The sequence below is a fragment of the Pan troglodytes genome, chromosome 7 (genome assembly GCF_028858775.2).
Source record: "Pan troglodytes isolate AG18354 chromosome 7, NHGRI_mPanTro3-v2.0_pri, whole genome shotgun sequence".
Taxonomy (NCBI): domain Eukaryota; kingdom Metazoa; phylum Chordata; class Mammalia; order Primates; family Hominidae; genus Pan; species Pan troglodytes.
Window position 1 is genome coordinate 110,128,875 of NC_072405.2, and position 18,824 is coordinate 110,147,698.

Sequence of the window (18,824 nt, forward strand, 5' to 3'; positions counted from 1 at the left end):
AAACCCTACATTTGAATTACCTATTTCAACTATGTGGTGGTGGCACAGCTACCAAATAGTGGCAATGAAGGCCAAGGATAGATTTTATTAGGATTCTATCTCTTCTTAGAGCCCACAGGACAGTAGTCTTACAGGCTCATGAAGAACACTTTTTAATCCATAGCCCAAGACCAAGTAACTGCAATGAAACGGACAAACTATCACAGTTAAAGATGTGCTAGAACAATGAAATTTTAACAAAACACAGAAATCAAGTTAGCTTCATAAACAGTTAAATCCCAAACCAATTCTTATGCTAGTAAGTGCCCTGCATTATCATTAAGAACTGAGAAAGACTTACTGTCCAAAGTATTTGTTAATTGTTTATTTATCAAGAGGAACTATTTCTTAGCCCACATATTCATGTGTCATAGTTCAGGAACACAAGTCAGTGACAAACTTCTAGGTAATTCAACCTGAAGAAATTCTGTGAAGAGAAACACAAAGGCTAAGTTAGAGATAAACACTCTCTCAATACTCACCATCTTTGAGGATCAACTGAGGTCTATTCCTACTAGTAGACTTCACACCTTGATCACTCACCCTCAGCCACAGAAAAAGCACAGTTCAGGCTACTGGACTCCAAGTTTCACTCTCCTTTACACTCCTCTAAGCTCCCTGACCACTCTGAATAGCCTCTTTTCCATTTTGGGCATACCACACCTTACTCTCATTGCTTGTGTGCATTGAACAAATTCTGCTTTTTTCCTTCTCAGTTCTATGCCCACCACCGCCCCCACCCCCCTGCCATTAACCCTTATAGCCACATACTGTTTCTGTTCCAAGCCATATTTTTGTTCCTGTCTCCAAATATGTTCTCTCATATAGGTTTTTAAACATAATCTTAAAAATGGTAAAAATCTAACAAATTTAAATTAGCCTATTAACATCTTCTGATTATAAAATGCATGCTCACTGTAAATTTTGAAAATTTCAAAGTTAAAGCAGATATGTTAAGATTATAAACAACCATTAATATTTTCTTGATTTTTTTTCCTTAATACACATGGTACCCAACTTATGATGGTTTGACTTACAATTTTTTGACTTTCTAATGGGTTTTCCAGGGTCTTAAATGCATTTTTGACTTACGATATTCTCAACATATGATAAGGGTTATTGGAGTGTAACCCACATATATATAGTGCAACTGAAATGCTTATTTAGGAACACTGCCTGACAAAATAGCAGTTTCACATTCTCTGTGTCACAGCAAACTCATTTACAAGGCATAAACCCAGACTGAAGTGGCAAAAAGAAACTACATTGTTCTTTTTTGTTAAATATACACATAAGATTCCAGAGTAGGAAGTCTCATCAAGGTACTTCATACATGCTATCAAATCAGTTTAGATGACTTTTCATCAGCACACCAGTCAGTCCTTTTCTAGATAATAGAACTTTAATTCACACTGTCCATGAGGCATAAGGACCTTGTGAATACAACAGACCAAACCAGACCTATGGAAAGACAGCTAGTCACTCGTGGACACCCACCTAACAAACTATACTGTCCCAAATACTTTTTTTAAAAAAGTGACTTCTAAAAGTGTAACATTCGTAATGCCAATCTAGCAATTAATAGCATAACCTATAAAAATGATTTTGAACATAAAAAGTAGTTTCATGTCAGCAAGATAGACTGTGAAGCTCCAGGCCCCCAAACCCCCACAAAAAATAATGAATAAACATATGGACCAAAAATTTAAAAATGTTTAGCTTTATGAGAACTCTAGAAACTAGTTGAGCAGCAACCAAAGGAACCACCTATCCAAGAAAAAGCCACACTCAAAGTAGCAGGAAATTTCATGGCATTTTTGCTCACTTTTGCCAAATGCCCTCCTCAGTACAATAGTCAGAAGAAAACTACCCTGGCTCTTCCCTCAGGACATAAGGTAAAGAATGAAACTGACCTACAATGTTCTGGTTTGTGTGGAGCTGCCCAAGGGACTGCTTTCTGTCTTGCCTGAATCAGAGTGCTAATGGGAACAATGGCATAGTTTGGATAGGAGGTTGGAAAGAGCTGAAAGCAATGATGGGTACCATGGCATGAGTGAGCTGCAGGGGAACACAGACCTATAGAAACCTGTGGGCAAGAGATCAGAGGCAAAAGAATAACAGAACAGCTAAGACTCCAAGAGGAAGCTGGAGGCAAACTCAGGAAAACTAAGAAAAACTGAAAGGCAGCTGTGTATAGGAGGAAACTAAAACTAATGCATATGCACAGGCCCAGGGAAGATGGCATCCCCAGGAAAAGTTTGAGAGGACACCAAGCCTTTATGGTGCGCTAATCAGTGAAGGCCTTTCCATGCATGGAGCCAGTCTGCAAAGGGACAGGTAGCTGGTTTTGCAAATGCCTGAATTTCACAAAAGATCACAAGGCACATAAAGAAATAGGGAAACACGGACGATTGAAAGAAAGAAATCTCCACAAACCAACCCTAAAGAAACAGAGGCTGCTGACTTACTCTATAAAACCTTAAGAACAACTATCTAAAAAATGCTCAATGAGCTAAAGGAGAGTATGGACAACTAAGCAAAATTAGATAAACAATATATAAACAAGTGAGAATATAAACAAAGAGAAAATTATTTCTAAAAACCAAACACATTGTGGAGCTGAAAAATGTAGTAACTGAATGGCGGGAGAAGGGGTCGGAATCACTAGAGGGATTTAACAGCAGACTCAGGCAGAGGAAAGAATCAGGAAACTTCAAGACAGATCATTTGAAGTTATCAAGTCTGAAGAGCAGGCCGGACATGGTGGCTCATGCCTGTAATCTGGGAGGCCAAGGCAGTAGGATCACCTGAGCCTAGGAGTTCAAGACCAGCCCAGGCAACATGGTGAGACCCCATCTCTATAAAATTAAATTAAATTTTAGAAGTCTGAAGAGAAAAAAAAAAGTAACTAGCTTAAGATATCTGACTATACCAAGCAGACCAATATAGGTATTACGGAGTCCCAGAAGAGAAAAAGGGCAGAGAGCTTAAAAAAACAAACAAAACACCTGTCAATTGAGAATAATACATCCCACAAAACAGTCCTTCAAAAATGAAGGAGAAATTTCCAGATAAAAAAGTCAAAGGAGTTTTACCAATTAGATTTGCCCTACAGAAATGCTAAAGGGAATCCTTCAAGTTGAAACAAAAAGGACACTAGTCAGTAACTCAAAGCCATGTGAAAATATAAAGTTCTCTGGCAAAGAACATAGAAGCTTATAGTAAAATTTGGTTTGTGCCAGGTACAGTGGCTCATGCCTGTTATCCCAGGACTTTGGGAGGCCCAGGCAGGCAAATCACTTGAGGTCAGGAGTTCAAGACCAGTCTGGCCAACACGGTGAAATCCCATCTCTACTAAAAATATAAAAATTAGCTGAGCACAGTGGGGTGCATCTGTAATTCAAGCTACTCGGGAGGCTGAGGCATGAGAATTGCTTGAACCCACGAGGCAGAAGTTGCAGTGAGCCGAGATTGCATCACTACATTCCAGCCTGGGTGACAGAGTAAGACTCCATCTCTTAAAAAAAAAAAAAAAAAAAAAAATTGGTTTGTAAATTCATTTTTAATTCTTTTATAGGATTTAAAAGACAAAAGCATAAGAAGTAACTATATAGGTCCATGTTAATGGATACATAATATATAAACACATAATGTGTGATATTGGTAACACAGGAAAAGAGGGTGGTGCTGTAAAGGAGTTGAGTTTTTATATGCAATTGAAGTTGTTTTAAGTTTAAAATAAATCGTTCTAACTTTAGCATATTTCATGTAATCCCCATGGTAACCACAAAGAAAATACTGAATATAAAAGGAAAGACTGAAACATGTCACTATAAAATAAAAGAGTGAGGAAAGAAATGAGGGACAAAGAAGCTGTAAGACACATAGAAAACAAAATGGCAATACTGTGTCTTTATCAGTAATTATCTTAAATGTAAATGGATTAAATTCCCCAACCAAAAGACAATGACAGAATGGATTAAAAACCTGGATCCAATTATATGCTGTCTACAAGAGACTCACTGTAGATCTAAGGACACACAAGTTGAAAGTGAAAGGGTAGAAAAAGATGTCCCACACATACAGCAACCAGGAGAACAGGGGTAGCTACACTAAATCAGACAAAATAGACCAAGTCTAAAATGTTTCAAGAGACAAAAAAGAACATTCTATAATTTAAAAAGATTAATTCACCAATAAGATCTAGCAATTATAAATACATATGCACCAAACATCAGAGCTCTAAATATATGAAGCAAACACTGACAGAACTGAAGGGAGAAGCAGACAGCTCTACAATAGCAGTAGAGGACTTCAATACTCCACTTTCAATAATTGATAGAACAACTAGATAGAAGGATTAATAAGAAAACATATGACTTGAACAACACTACAAATCAACTGGACTTAACAAAACACTCCAGCTAACAACAGAATACACATTTTTCCCAAGAGAACATGGAACATTCTCCAAGACAAACCATATGTTAGGTCACAAAATAAGTCTTAAATTTTAAAAGACTGGAAATCATACAAAGTATCTTTTCTGATCACAATGGCATGAAACTAGAAATCAAAAGCCAAAGGAAAAGAGGAAAATCCACAAATGTGTTTAAATTAAACAGACTCTTAATCAATAAATTAAAAAAGGAATTACAAAGAAATTTTTAAAAAACTGTATCAACCTAAGAACTAGAAAAAGAGGAATTAAACCCAAATGTAGCTGAAGTAAATAATATTAAACAAAATATACTACAATAGAGAAAAATCAAAGCCAACAGTTAGTTCTTTGAAAAGATCAAATCAACAAACCTTTAGTCAGACTAATAAAAAAAGAGAACCACCAACTAACAGAGGGAACATTACAACTGATTTTACAGATCTAAAAAGGAGTGAGAATGCTATGAACAATTATATGTAAACAAACTGGATGACCTAATGAAATAGAAATACATAACTCAAAAAAAAATTTTGTGGGGGAGTGGGGACAGCATCTCCCTCTGATGCCTAGGCTGGAGTGCAGTGGTGCAATCACTGCTCACTGCAGCCTTGACCTCCCAGGCTCAGGTAATCTTCCCAGGTAGCTGGGACTGCAGGCGTGTGCCATCACACCCACATTACTTTTTGTATTTTTTTTGTAGAGACGGGGTTTCGCCATGTTGCCCAGGCTGGTTTCAAACTCCTGGGCTCAAGCAATTCACCTGCTTTGGCCTCCCAAAGTGCTGGGATTACAGGCCTTATGAGCTACCACACCCACTCTAGAAACACAACCTAACCAAGATTGGATCAGGAAAACAATAATCTGAATGTCTATAACTAGTAGGAATTTTTAATCAGTAGCCAAAAACTTCAAAAAACAACAGTCCAAGACCATATGGTGAATCCTACCAAACTTTTTTGAGACAGGGTCTCATATTCTGTTATCCAGGATGGAGTGCAGTGGTGTGATCATAGCTTATGCAGCCTTAAACTCCTGTGCTCAAGTGAACCTCCTGCCTCAGCCTCCCAAGTAACTGAGACTACAGGCATGTACCACCACACCCAGCTAACAGATATATATATATATATATATCTGTGTGTGTGTGTGTATATGTGTGTGTGTGTATATATATGTGTGTGGGTATATATATATATATATATATATATATATATATATTTTTTTTTTGGTAGAGATGGGGTCTTGCATGTTGCACAGGCTGATCTCTAACTTCTGGACTATAGTGATCCTCCTTTCTCAGCCTCCCAAAGTGCTGGGATTACAGGCATGAGCCACCATGCCCAGCCCTCTATGAAACCAGCACCAATCCTCCTCAAGTTTTTCCAAAAACAGTGAGGAAAAGGGAACATTTCCACATTCATTCTATAAGGCCAGCATTATCCTGATATCAAAGACAAACACACGAGAAAACTATAGGCCAAATCCTTTAACACAGATGCAAAAATCGTCAACAAAACACTAGCAAACCAGATTTGACATCGCATTAAAAGAATCATGTACTATGATTAAGTGGGATTTATCCCTAGGATGCAAGGATAGTTCAACATATGCAAATCAATAGATGTGACATACCACACTGACAGAATGAAGGATAAAAAACACATCTCAAAAAATGCAGAAAAAGTACTTGACAAAATTCAACATCCTTTCATGATCAAAACTATCAACAGAAGGAATGTACTTCAACCCAACAATGGCCAAAAAGGACAAGTCTAGTATACTGAACATGGAAAACGTGAAAGCTTTTCCTCTAATACCTAGAACCAGACAAGGATGCCCACTCTTGCCACTTCTATTCAATGTAGTACTGGAAGTCCTAGCCAGAGCAATGAGGCAAGAAGGAATAAGCAAGATCCAAAAAGGAAAGGAGTAAGTAAAACTATCTGTTTACAGATCATATAATCTTACCTCCAGCAAACCCTAAAGATTTCTAACACACAAGTGTCAGAATAAATGAATTCTACTAAGTTGGAGGATACAAAAATCAGCTCTTTCTATACACCAACAATGAAGGAAATAAAGGAATTCCTAATAAAGGAAATTAAGAAAATAATTCTATTTATAATAGCACCAAAAATAATACTTAGGAATGTATTTAATCAGGAATATGAAACACTTAAACACTGACCTAGATGAAACAGATATATACCTGTATACTGCTAAAAAAATTAGCAAATCTCAATCATGCAATCCCCATGGTAACCACAAAGAAAACACAGAATATACACATAAGGAAGTAAGAAGGAAACTGAAACATGTCACTATAAAATAAAGGAAAAGTACGGAAAGAAATGTGTGTCCTTGGACCCATTGTTTTGATTATAGTAGTCTCCTTTTATCCAAGGTGATATGTTTCAAGACCCTTCCAGTGAATTACTGAAACTATGGATGGTACCAAACCCTATACAGCTATGTTTTTTCCTATATATACACATACCTATAATAAAGCTTAACTCATAAATTAGGCATAGTAAGAGAGTAGCAACACTAAAAGAAATTAAAGATGCAAAATACTGCTAAAAGAAATTAAAGATACAAATAAGAGGAAAGACATCCTGTGTTCATGGATTGGAATACTTAATATTGTTACGATGTCCATACTAACAAAGTAATCTACAGATTTAATGCAATCCCTATCAAAATCCCAATGGCATTTTTTACAGAAATAGAAAAATCCATCCTAAAATTCACAGGCTCTTAAGGAACCACAAATAGCTAGAGCACTCTCCGGGCGGGGTGAAAGAAAGAACAAAGCTCGAGGACTCACACTTACTGATTTTAAAGCATACTACAAAGCTACAGTGTAGCAGTCATCCCTTATTTGTGGTTTAACCTTCCACCGCTTTAGTTCTACCCACAGTCAACTGTGGTTCAAAAACAGGTGAGTACAGTACAGCACAGCAAGATATTGAGAGATCACATTCACCTTTTATTACTATACACTATAATTGTTCTATTTTGTTATTGTTGCTCATCTCTTACTATGTCTAATTTATGAGTTAAACGTCATCATAGGTATGTACGTACAGGAAAAACAACATAATATATACAGGGTTTGGTACTATCTGTGGTTTCAAGAATCCACTAGAGGGGTCTTGAAACATATCTTAGATAAAACGGACTATTGTAATCAAAACAGTGTAGTACTGCCCTGAAGACAGACACACAGACTAAAGAAATAGCCCAGAAATAAACTCTCACATTTAGAGTCAAATGATTTCACCAAGGTACCAAGACCATTCCATGGAAGAGGACAATCTTAAATGATTTTGGGAAAACTGGATACCACATGTAAAAGAATACAGTTGGATCTTTACACCCTACACAAAAATTCAAGTGAATCAAAGATCTAAACATAAGAGCTAAAACTATAAAAGTCTTAGAAGAACACATAAAAAAGACTTCATGACATTGGATTTGGCAATGATTTATTGAATATGACACTAAAAGCACACAGAACAAAAATAAAAATAAATTTGACATCAAAATTTATGTGCATCAAGGGACACAACAGAGTGAAAAGGCAACCTATGAAATGGGAGAAAATATTTACAAATCATATCTGATAAGGGGTTAATATCCAGAATATATACAGAACTACAACTCAACCAATAAACAAAAAACCAAATTTGAGAATGAGCAGAACTGAATAAACATTTCTCCAAAGATAACATACGAATGGCCAATAAGTACATGAAAAGATGCTCAAGAACACAAATAATCAGGGAAATGCAAATCAAAACCACAATGATACCACCTCATACCTATTAGGATGGCTACTATCAAAAAATACCAAAATTATGCCAGGCACAGTGGCTCACGCCTGTAATCCCAACACTTTGGGAGGCCAAGGTGGACGGATCGCCTGAGCCCAGGAATTCAAGCACAGCCCAGGTAATATGGTGAAACCCTGTCTCTACTAAAAATAAAGAAGTTAGCCAGGTGTGGTGGCACATGCCTATAGTGCCAGCTTCTTGGGAGGCTGAGGCAGGAAGATCCCTTGAGCCTGGGAGGTTGAGGCTGCAGTGAGCCATGATCGCACTACAGCACTACGGCCTGGGTGACAGAGGGAGACCCTGTTAAAAAAAAAATTAACAAGTGTTGGGGAGGATGGAAAGAGTGTAAAATGGTGCAGCCACTATGGAAAAGGGTATGGCAGTTTCTTAAGAAATTAAAAATCATATGATCCAGGAATTCCACTTTTGAATATACCCCAAAAGAATTGATAGCAAGGCCTTGAAGGAATATTTGCATGCCTAGGTTCACAGCATCACTCACAACAAACAAAAAGTGGAAGCAACCCAAGCATCTACTGATGGATGAATGGATAACAATGTGACACAACTAAAATAGATCATTCAACTTTAAAAAGAAAGGAAATTCTGACACATGCTGTAACATGGATGAACCTTGAGTACACTACGCTGAGTGAAATAAGCCAGTCAAAAGAAAACAAATACTGTGTGATTCTACTTATGAGATGCCTGGGGTAGCCAAATTCTTAGAAAGTAACACAGTGACTGCCAGGGTCTGAGTGGAGGTGTGAATGGGTTGCTTAATGGATATAGGGTTTCAATTCTGTAAGATGACGAGTTCTGGAGACTGGTTGCACAACAATGTGAATGAACTTAACACTACTAAACTGTACAATTAAAAATGGTTAAGATGGCAAATTTTATATTATAGATGCTCCTTAACTTACCATCAGGTTACATTCTGATAAAACCATCATAAGTTTAAAATATCTTAAGTTGAAAATGCATTTAATACACCTAACTTACATCATAGCTTAGCCTTCCCTACCTTAAATGTGCTCAGAACACTTATGTTAGCCTACAGTTGAAGAAAATCATCTAACACAAAGCTTAGCTTATAATAAAACACTGAGTATCTCACACAACACTACAGAGTACAGCATCAGCTGTTTACCCTTGTGATTATGTTTCTGACTGGGGGATGTGGTCATTGGTGCTCCCCCACATCACAAAAGTATTGTGCCACTTATTGCTCATGTGGACAAAGATCAAAATTCAAAGTATGGTTTCTACCAAATGTGTATCACTTCCACACCATCGTAAAGTCAAAAAATCTTAAGTCTAAACATTGTAAGTCAGGGACAGTCACCTGTATTTGCATTTTACCACAATTAGAAATTTTTTTTTAAGTAACTTCAAAAAACCATATTACCTTTATATTCCAAGATTACTTTACACTCTGAAAGATACCAGCCTTCCTCATCTCCTCAAAATCTTTCATGACATCATAGTTTCTGTAGAAATCTGCGTATGCCTTCTTTCTTTGATCAGCCACACGAAACTAAAAAGTAACCATCCATTAGAGTTTATTTTTCAGATTACTGGAAATTAGATTCCAGATTATAATAAATAAAGACAAGGTAGAACACATGTTTTTGTTCACCCTTTAATTTAAACCCTACATTTCCTAAGGGGTGGAGGTGGTGACAGATAAAAAGGAAGACAAAGTCTAAGAAACTGCTAAATTTGCAAAGAAAAGAATGGGGAATAAGGTGTCTATTTTGTTTTGTTCAAGGTTTCCGTACACAAAGGGTGGGTGGGGTTCAACAGAGAAAGAACAAATGAAGATTCAAGACAAAAATGGAAAGTTTAAGTGACTTATTATTTTTTTTAAAGATGGGGTCTCGCCTGTAGTCCCAGCTACTCGGGAGGCTGAGGCAGGAGAATGGCGTGAACCCGGGAGACGGAGTTTGCAGTGAGCCAAGATCTCACCACTGCACTCCAGCCTGGGGGACAGAGCGAGACTCTGTCTCAAAAAAATAAAAAATAAAAAAGATGGGGTCTCCCTCTGCAGAAATACACAGAAATCATGCTACTTGATGGAGTAACGCAGTAAGAATCCTTTACCTGACCAGTTTTACTGCTTCACTTCTATATGAATTCCCAATTTCTTCCCAGTAATAAATCAAGAGGCAGAGGTCGGGCGTGGTGGCTCATGCCTACAATCCCAGCACTTTGGGAGGCCGAGGGGGGCGAATCACAAGGTCAGGAATTGGAGACCAGCCTGGCCAACATGATGAAACCCCATCTCTACTAAAAATACAAAAATTAGCCAGGCATGGTGGTGGGCACCTGTAATCCCAGCTACTTGGGAGGCTGAGGCAGGAGAATTGCTTGAACCTGGGAGGCCTCGGAGGGTACAGTGAGCCGAGATCGTGACACTGCACTCTAGCCTGGGTGACAGAGCAAGACTCCGTCTTGAAAAATAAAAAATAAAAAGAGGCAGAAGCACAAGTGCTGGGGGCCATCATTACATGTACGGTTAATTTGGACTCTCCCTACTTCACTTAGTCATCCATCTGACAGAGAGACAGCCAAGGGTCCTAGCAAAAACCCACCTTCAAGCCTAAAACAGCCTGAAGGCTGAAAGGCCAGACTGTCGGACCCAGATCCCACGACCCCGAGGGAGAGCTGCACATTTGCCCACCCTTTCAGGACTGATTCTTTTTGAATAATGGCCACAGGCACATTGGGGGAACAGGGTGGAACCAGGAGAAGCTGCACCTTGTGCAGTGGGGAGGAGCCTAGTCTCTTCAGCTCCTGTGTGGTAGCCTGGTATTCAATCTGTGAGGTGGGGGCCTGTTAGCAGGACCCCCTCTTGCTTTGCTGAGAGTCTGTTTTCTTTTTTCCTTTTCACCCAATAAATTCAGCCCTCCTCACCCTTCAGTGTGTCCATGTGCCTAATTCCTCCTGGTCATGACACAAGAACCCAAATTTAGCTAAACTAAGGAGCAAAAATTCTGCATCACATCCATCCCTTCTACAAACATTTACTTCATGCCCACTATATATGCCAGGCAGCAGGAATCTCAAGGACCAAAAGACTTTTTGTGCTTGTCTCTCCAAAGAGTCCCAAAGCATAGGTCCACTTAGTGCTCATAGGTCCACTTAGTGCTCCCACTCAGTGTTCCATCTCCTCTTTGCTCTCCCAGTTCTCCCTAACTTTTTTTTTTTGAGACAAAGTCTGGCTCTATCGCCCAGCCTGGAGTGCAGTGGCACGATCTCGGCTCACTGCAACCTCCACCTCCCAATTTTTTTTTTTTTTTTTTTTTTGAGACAGAGTCTCGCTCTTGTTGCCCAGGCTGGAGTGTAATGGTGCGAACTCGGCTCACTGTAACCTCCCCTTCCTGGGTTCAAGCAATTCTCCTGCCTTAGCCTGCCGAGCAGCTGGGATTACAGGTGCCCGCCACCACGCCCGGCTAATTTTTTTGTATTTTTAGTAGAGATGGGGTTTCACCATGTAGGCCAGGCTGGTCTTGAACTCCTGACCTCAGGTGATCTGCCCGCCTCAGCCTCCCAAAGTGCTGGGATAACTGGCATAAGCCACTGTACCTGGCCTCGCCTCCCAATCTTGGCTGACACCTCTGCCTCCCAGGCTAAAGCCAACCTCCCACCTCAACCTCCTGAGTAGCTAGGGCCACAGGCACATCATGTATTTTTGTATTTTTAGAAGAAATGCGACCGGGTGCGGTGGCTCACGCCTATAATCCCAGCACTTTGGGAGGCCGAGGCGGGCGGATCATGAGGTCAGGAGATGGGAGACCATCCTGGCTAACACGGTGAAACCCCGTCTCTACTAAAAAATACACAAAAAATTAGCCGGGTGTGGTGGCGGACGCCTGTAGTCCCAGCTACTCAGGAGGCTGAGGCAGGAGAATGGCGTGAACCCGGGAGGCGGAGCTTGCACTGAGCTGAGTTCACGCCACTGCACTCCAGCATGGGCAACAGAGTGAGACTCCATCTCAAAAAAACAAAAAAAAAAAAGAAGAAAGGCCCAGCTAATTTTTGTATTTTAGTAGAGACGTAGTTTCTCCATATCGCCCAGGCTGGTCTTGAACTCGTGAGCTCAAGCAATCCACCCACCTCAGCTTCCCAAAGTGCCAGGATTACAGGCATGAGCCACCAGACCCAGCCCCTCTCCCTAACTTGCAAGGCTCAAATTCCACCTCCTCTATCAAATAGCTATGACCCACAATAACTGTGAACCACAACATCCCCCAAAACCATTCTTTCAGTTATGTTCTATCTTGCAATGTCTTCTAATTTTTTTCACCTCCCCAACTTGACTCTAAGTTCTTTAAGAACAGAGATTTAGCTACATGCATTTGTGTCCTCCAAAGCACTTGAAACTCTACATTACCCAACACTGTACTGAATTTTATACACTGCCTCTTATTCAACAGGTCCTTTTAATAACCTATTTGTGTGTCAGGCACCCAACAACAGGGTGCCACAGTAAACAAAAGACATGGTACCTGCCTTAATGAGGCTCACAGCCCAGTAAAGAATATAAACACTAAACAAAAATTAAATACAAAGAGTTATAAAAGCAAAGCTCTGAATTCTTTCATGGGGTATTATGACAAGCATGATAAACATATATATATTATCAAAAACATTTTTACGGAAAAGTTGTAAATATGCAGCCTTTGATTAAAAATAAAGGGCATAACAAAATCCACATTAGGCAGAGTGTTAAAACGCAATTCTGTGACAATTACTCAAGGTCAAACAGAACTATAATCGGCGCACCATTCCTGCACGTTCCACACTCATGGATTCAAAATAATAAAAAATGCTACAAAATTAAAAATACAGTATAAACTATTGACATAGCATTTACATTGCATTAGGCATTATAAGTAGTCCAGAGATGATTTAAAGTATCGTCAGGGCTCCTGAACCAATTCCCCATGGATAGAGGGGCAGCTATGCTGCCTTCCCAGCCCCTCTGCATACTAGCTTCTGTAATGGGTTGAATTGTGTTTGACCAAAACTCATGTGTTTAAGTCCTAACTCTCAGTACCTCAGAATCTAAACGTTTTTTGGAAATAAGGGCTTTATAACTAAGTTAAAATGAGGCCTTTAGGGTGGGCCCTAATCCAATATGATTGATGTTCTTTTAAGAAATTCAGCAGGCCAGGTGTGGTGGCTCATGCCTGTAATCCCAGCACTTTAGCAGGCCAAGGCAGGTGAATCCCTTGAGCCCAGGAGTTCAAGACCAGCCTGAACAACGTGGCCATCTCTGAAACCTCATCTCTACAAAAAATATAAAAATTAGCCAGTTCCGGTGGTGTGTACCTGCAGTCCCAGGTACCGGGAGACAGAGTAAGACCCTGTTTCAAAGAAAGAAAAAGGAAAGAAGGAAAGAAAATGAAAAGAAGGGCAGAAAAAGGAAAGGAAGGAAAGGTAAAGGAAAAGAAAGGGAAAGAAGTTCAGCTACAGATATATGCCCACAGAGGACCCTGTGAAGACAAAGGGAGCCATCTACAAGCCAACAGAGGCCTCAGAAGATAGCAACCCTGCCAACAGATTTCTAGCCTCCAGAACTGCGAGCAAATTTAAGGCACCCAGTCTATGGTTCTTTGTTACGGCATTCCAGTAAACTAACAAGCTTCATTTAAAGACGGAGGACAAGCTATAGTTCCTGTCACACTGAGGTGAGTGCAGAAAGGGTTAGAAGGAAACACATTACAAGGGGGAGTTTCTTTAAAAGATTTTTCAACCAAAAACACATACTTCATGACCTTCGGCACAAAGTAAAAAACATACATACCTTATACAAAGCTGCAACCCCCAGGGATAGCATGAATGCTACAGCCATATGATTTCGCAGACGCCTGGCCAGAAGGCCACGCATCCGAGGTTTTGGCAAAACTTCGGGAGCCATGGTAGTTACTGTCCTTGATACGTATGCCAACCTTAAGAGATTCAGAAAATATGATTAAGTACAGAGTTTATTTAAGCCACAAACTTGAGAATGGCCACCTGGAAGCATTGATTGGAGTTGCCCTGAATATACACCCCGATTAGCAGCAGTTACAAATGAATGTTTTTCTTTTTTGGCAGAAACAGGGTCTAGCTATGTTCCCCAGGCTGGTCTTAAACTCCTGTCCTCAAGTGATCATCCTACCTCGTCCTCCCAAAGTGCTGGGATTCCGGCCTACAAGTGAGTTAAGAAAAAATGAGAGGCAATTCCTAAACTGTTTATCAAAAATTTACATTAAAATAACATAAGCTATTGACTGACTAAACGCTGTCCTTTATATCACAAATTCAGGAATAAGATTTGGGTTGAGACATGGGTGAGGGGCGGGACTGAAGTCCAATACTCAGGTCTCTGCGTCCTGCATACCTCATGTAGTTCTCACTACTCTGAGCTTTTTTTCCCTTTCTCGGGTAAAATAATAAAAGAAAAACTCAGAAAAGATATCAAAAGGAATTCTCATGCATAGTACATTTTACTACCTAGAGAGGCACAGCACGACAGTGGATGGATTCCTCCCACAAAGCCTAAGCTGTCTCTTGGCTTAGCCTGTTTCATCTTCCCCCCGCCCCCCATATACTGAGCGACCACCCTAAATAAACGCGACAAACTGCGGCACACTAGTAATGGACGAGCAAAGGCAACAAAAATCTTTCCCAACAACAAGAAAAATAAGCAGTAGCTCCGCATTGGTAATTAACGATTGCAAACCCATTTATGCAACATTTTCTCTTCTAAAAATTTTCTGTCCACTCGTTAAACCTTCGCGACAACCCTGTCAGATCATGAGGCAGGTGTTTTCCACGGTCACACGGTATACCATTAAAACCTGGACGGGAACGCGGCAAATACCATGAGGGCCCAAATTCCCTAACTGCTCCTTTGCCCAGCCTCACCTAAAGACCTAAGGGGCCTAAAAACTTTTGCGTCCCTGCCGGCCTTCAGCTAACGCGGCCGGGGGTAGGATGGGAAGCCGTGGGGCAAGGGAGGTTGCAGGAAGCCCATCCTTCCCCTCCTGCGACAGGCACGGTGACCCTCCTCCAGCTTTCCAGCTCTAATTTAAAACGCTGCCACACAGCGAGCGACGCTGCCAGCTGCTTCGCCTACACTGACCCTTGCGCCTCACGACCAGCTGCATTAGAAACCACCACCCCTTTTCTCACGGGAGAAACACCGGGGCCAGATAGGTCAAATGACCTCACCAAGGTCACAATGGCTGTGAAAAAGCGCAGCGGGTACCGGCCCCGGGCCAGCTCACTCCGAAGCCAGCTGGGTTCTCAAGGGTCCCGCAGCCCACCCGGCTTCGGTGGGGCCGTCGCAACCCACCCCGGTCCCGTGGTCCGCCCGCCGCCCTCCCTCAGGCCGCAGAGGAAGCGTGAGAGGGTAGATGCGGGAGAGGCCTGAAGCTGCTCCACGGCGGAGACACACAGTCACGACTAAATCCGAGGCAGAGAGAAAGCGGGAGGGTGCCGTTGTGACAAACCGCAGTGTCGGGTTGGGGATGCAAAAGGGACCGGACTCACCTCAACACCAACGTCCTTCCTGACTAAAGGAAAAACGAACCTTGCTCTAGCCGCGCGCAGGCGCAGAATAAGAGTGCACAGCGAGAACGCGGCGACGGTAGCCGAAGGAGTTCAAAAGACCTCTAGTGCGCCCACCGCAGGTGACAGCCGAAGTTCATTTCGTGGTCTGCTTCTTTCCTGTGTGACCTTGCAAAACGGGCTTGACCTCCTTATTTATCGACCTCTTTATCTTCTTAGTAAATTGAAGATATTAGTCGTACTCATACACAGAGTCCCAAACCATGTGCACAAACCGACATTTTAATTATAACCAACCTTACCCGAATAACTGTTTGGCTTGGGTAAAAGTGAAAAAGCTGACTTCTAGGAGCTCACAGCCCAGAAGATGAGAAAGACAAACAGATTAATACCGATCCCATGCAGTGGGCACTACCACAGAGACGTGGCCCAGCTACTGCAGAAGCAATTCTCTACCTGGCAAAGCTGAGGACGTTTTGATAGAGGGGCGGTATTTTTGTGGGTTTCTTAAGAAAACAAGGATTTTGAAGGAAGGCAACTGGAAGTTCGTGGAAAGTGGTGTAGAAGGGTGAGGCTCTTGTGCCTTAATGATGCCAGGCTGTTTGTATTGAAATAACCTGAATTTTAAAAGCATTATTTAAGTCAACCCATCAAGCCCTGTGGAAGACAGCTGGGACACAACAGATGCATGATATTGAGTCGATATATACACTGAGTACCTACTATGTGCCAGATTCTGCTAAACAAGAGGACAGATCTTCGGGGAGTCTCATTCTGGTCAGGGAGTCTTTGTCCTCAACCTATTAACCAACACTCTGGAGGGTGAAACCTGGCCACAAAGAAAGGTGCTCAATTGAGGTTCAAAAGTAGGTTTGGACTTTACCAACGTTTTTCAGGCCTCTTATCAAGGGTCTACCCAGCTGAAAATCTTTACATGGAATTTGTCCAGAGAGTAATTTGTTTCTACTCTCTTTCCATCCCCACCCCCAGAGAAGAAGTGGTGAACTTAAGAGTTCACAGGGATTAGTGTATGTGAAACCATCAGGGAAAGCTTCAGACAATACGTGGAAGAGATGGAAGCAGAGCTGAGTTTCAGTCTAACGGAAAGCCTGGAAAACTGGAGAAATTGGAGAGAAAACATTGGCTGGGAGAACATGGCAAAGACAGGCACACTCAGGGCACAGAGCCTGACCTGAGTGAAATACTGAGTGTTTGTTCTGTGCTTCCCTAGCTATCCAGTGAACCATAGTGAATGACTGAGGGTGACACGTGAATAAAACCTGAGCGATAGATGAAGAGAGACATGTTACATATAGGTTCTGTTCTAGAGCCGAACAGACCTGGATTTGAGTCCCAGCTCATCAACTTGTAGCTGGCAAATTTCTTCATCTTTCTAAGTCTGCTTTCTCCTCTAAAAATAGTACCCATTTTGTTGGGTTGTGATGTAAATTAAATGGGATAATGTATATGCAGCTTGAGTATCCCTTATCTGAAATGTTTGAGACCAGAAGTGTTTCAGATTTTGGATTTTTTCAGATTTTTGAGTATTTGCAGAATACTTGCCAGTTGAGCATCCCAATCTGAAAATCTGAAATCCAAAATGCTCCACTGAGCATTTCCTTGAGCATCACATCAGTGCTCAAAAGGTTTTGGATTTTGGAATGTTTTGGATTTTGGATTTTCAGATTAAGGGTGTTCAACCTATACAGTGCTTGACAAACAGACATTCTGAATATGCATTCCTCCCTGTGTACTTTTGCCTGTCCTGCATTCCTTCAATCTTTCTTTTAGTAGCAGTGCTTAATCAATCCTTCATCACTTCTAGCCATGTGATTCTACAACAGTCAAATCTTATTCCAGACTGGGTGTGGTGGCTCACACCTGTAATCCCAGCACTTTGGGAGGCCAAGGCAGGCAGATTACTTGAGCCCAGGTGTTGGAGACCAACCTGAGCAACATAGACCACCATCTCCATAAAAAACTTTAAAACTTAGCCGGGCATAGTGTGGTTTATGCCTATAGTCCCAGCTACTCAGGAGGCTGAGGCTGGAGGATCACTTGAGCCCAAGAGTTGCAGGCTGTAGTGAGCTATGACTGCACCACTGCACTCCAGCCAGACAGAGTGAGACCCTGTCTTTAAAAAGAAAAAGAAAAAACATTATTCCAGTTGAGCAGATGACCCAAGAGTAGCCAAGCAATGTAGCCCATCCCCTTGGCCACAGTAATTTGTTGAGGATGGGCACAGGATTCTGGCCAGGCCAGTGAAACTCAATTCTATGACTTCTGTTGAAACTACTGGGGGAAAAGATATCTTTTTATAGAGAGAGGAGTTTGCATTGGGTTGCAGTAGGGGTCTTGCAGATCTGTGAGAGTATAAGGCCAGAGGGTACTGTGTGCCTATAATGTGCCAAGCACAGCACATGACAAAATGGCATGAAAAGCCTCATGAAGCTTTCATTCTAGTGGGCTTCGAGGAAAAAACCAACAAAAATAAAAAATATATCTGAAGGAGGTAAGTGGAATGGAAACAACAGAGTAGGGGTAAAGAAAGTCTGTGTGAAGAGGTATCTTTTTATATTGAAAGGTTGATGAAACAACCCATGAAACAAGCCCATGGTCTTCACTAAACTAAAAGATGCCTCAGTGGAAAGACTAGGCTTGCTCTGCATAGCCCTAAGGAATAAAGTAGGATGGATGGGTGGAAGATACTGGGAGTTAGATGTCAGTTAAGTATTCACCATGGCTAGAAATCAGTCCCTTTCAAGGTCATCCTCAACCAGAGACACATCCACTTGGGGGAGACAAGGATCCCTTAATTGGTAAAGAGGCATACCAACAGTCTTGTTCCCACTATGTCTCTCCATTCTGGCCTTGACAATCACCAGGTCAGCATGTTACCTTAAAATGTGTTGATAAGATGCCACTTTTTAAATACAAACTTAGGG

The 18,824-nt window shown here is 41.2% G+C and overlaps 1 protein-coding gene across 1 annotated transcript; it reads right to left on the minus strand.

Moving 5' to 3' along the window:
- Nucleotides 1-349: 349 nt before the first annotated feature.
- Nucleotides 350-15,952, minus strand: COX6C (cytochrome c oxidase subunit 6C). Its single transcript, XM_003311868.5, has 4 exons — nt 15,862-15,952; nt 14,129-14,273; nt 9,725-9,853; nt 350-466 (listed from the first exon to the last, which is right to left on the minus strand). Exons 2-3 carry the CDS (start codon nt 14,240-14,242, stop codon nt 9,740-9,742), a joined length of 228 nt encoding a protein of 75 aa, XP_003311916.1. The 5' UTR covers nt 14,243-14,273; nt 15,862-15,952; the 3' UTR covers nt 350-466; nt 9,725-9,739.
- Between the last annotated feature and the right edge of the window lie 2,872 nt (nt 15,953-18,824).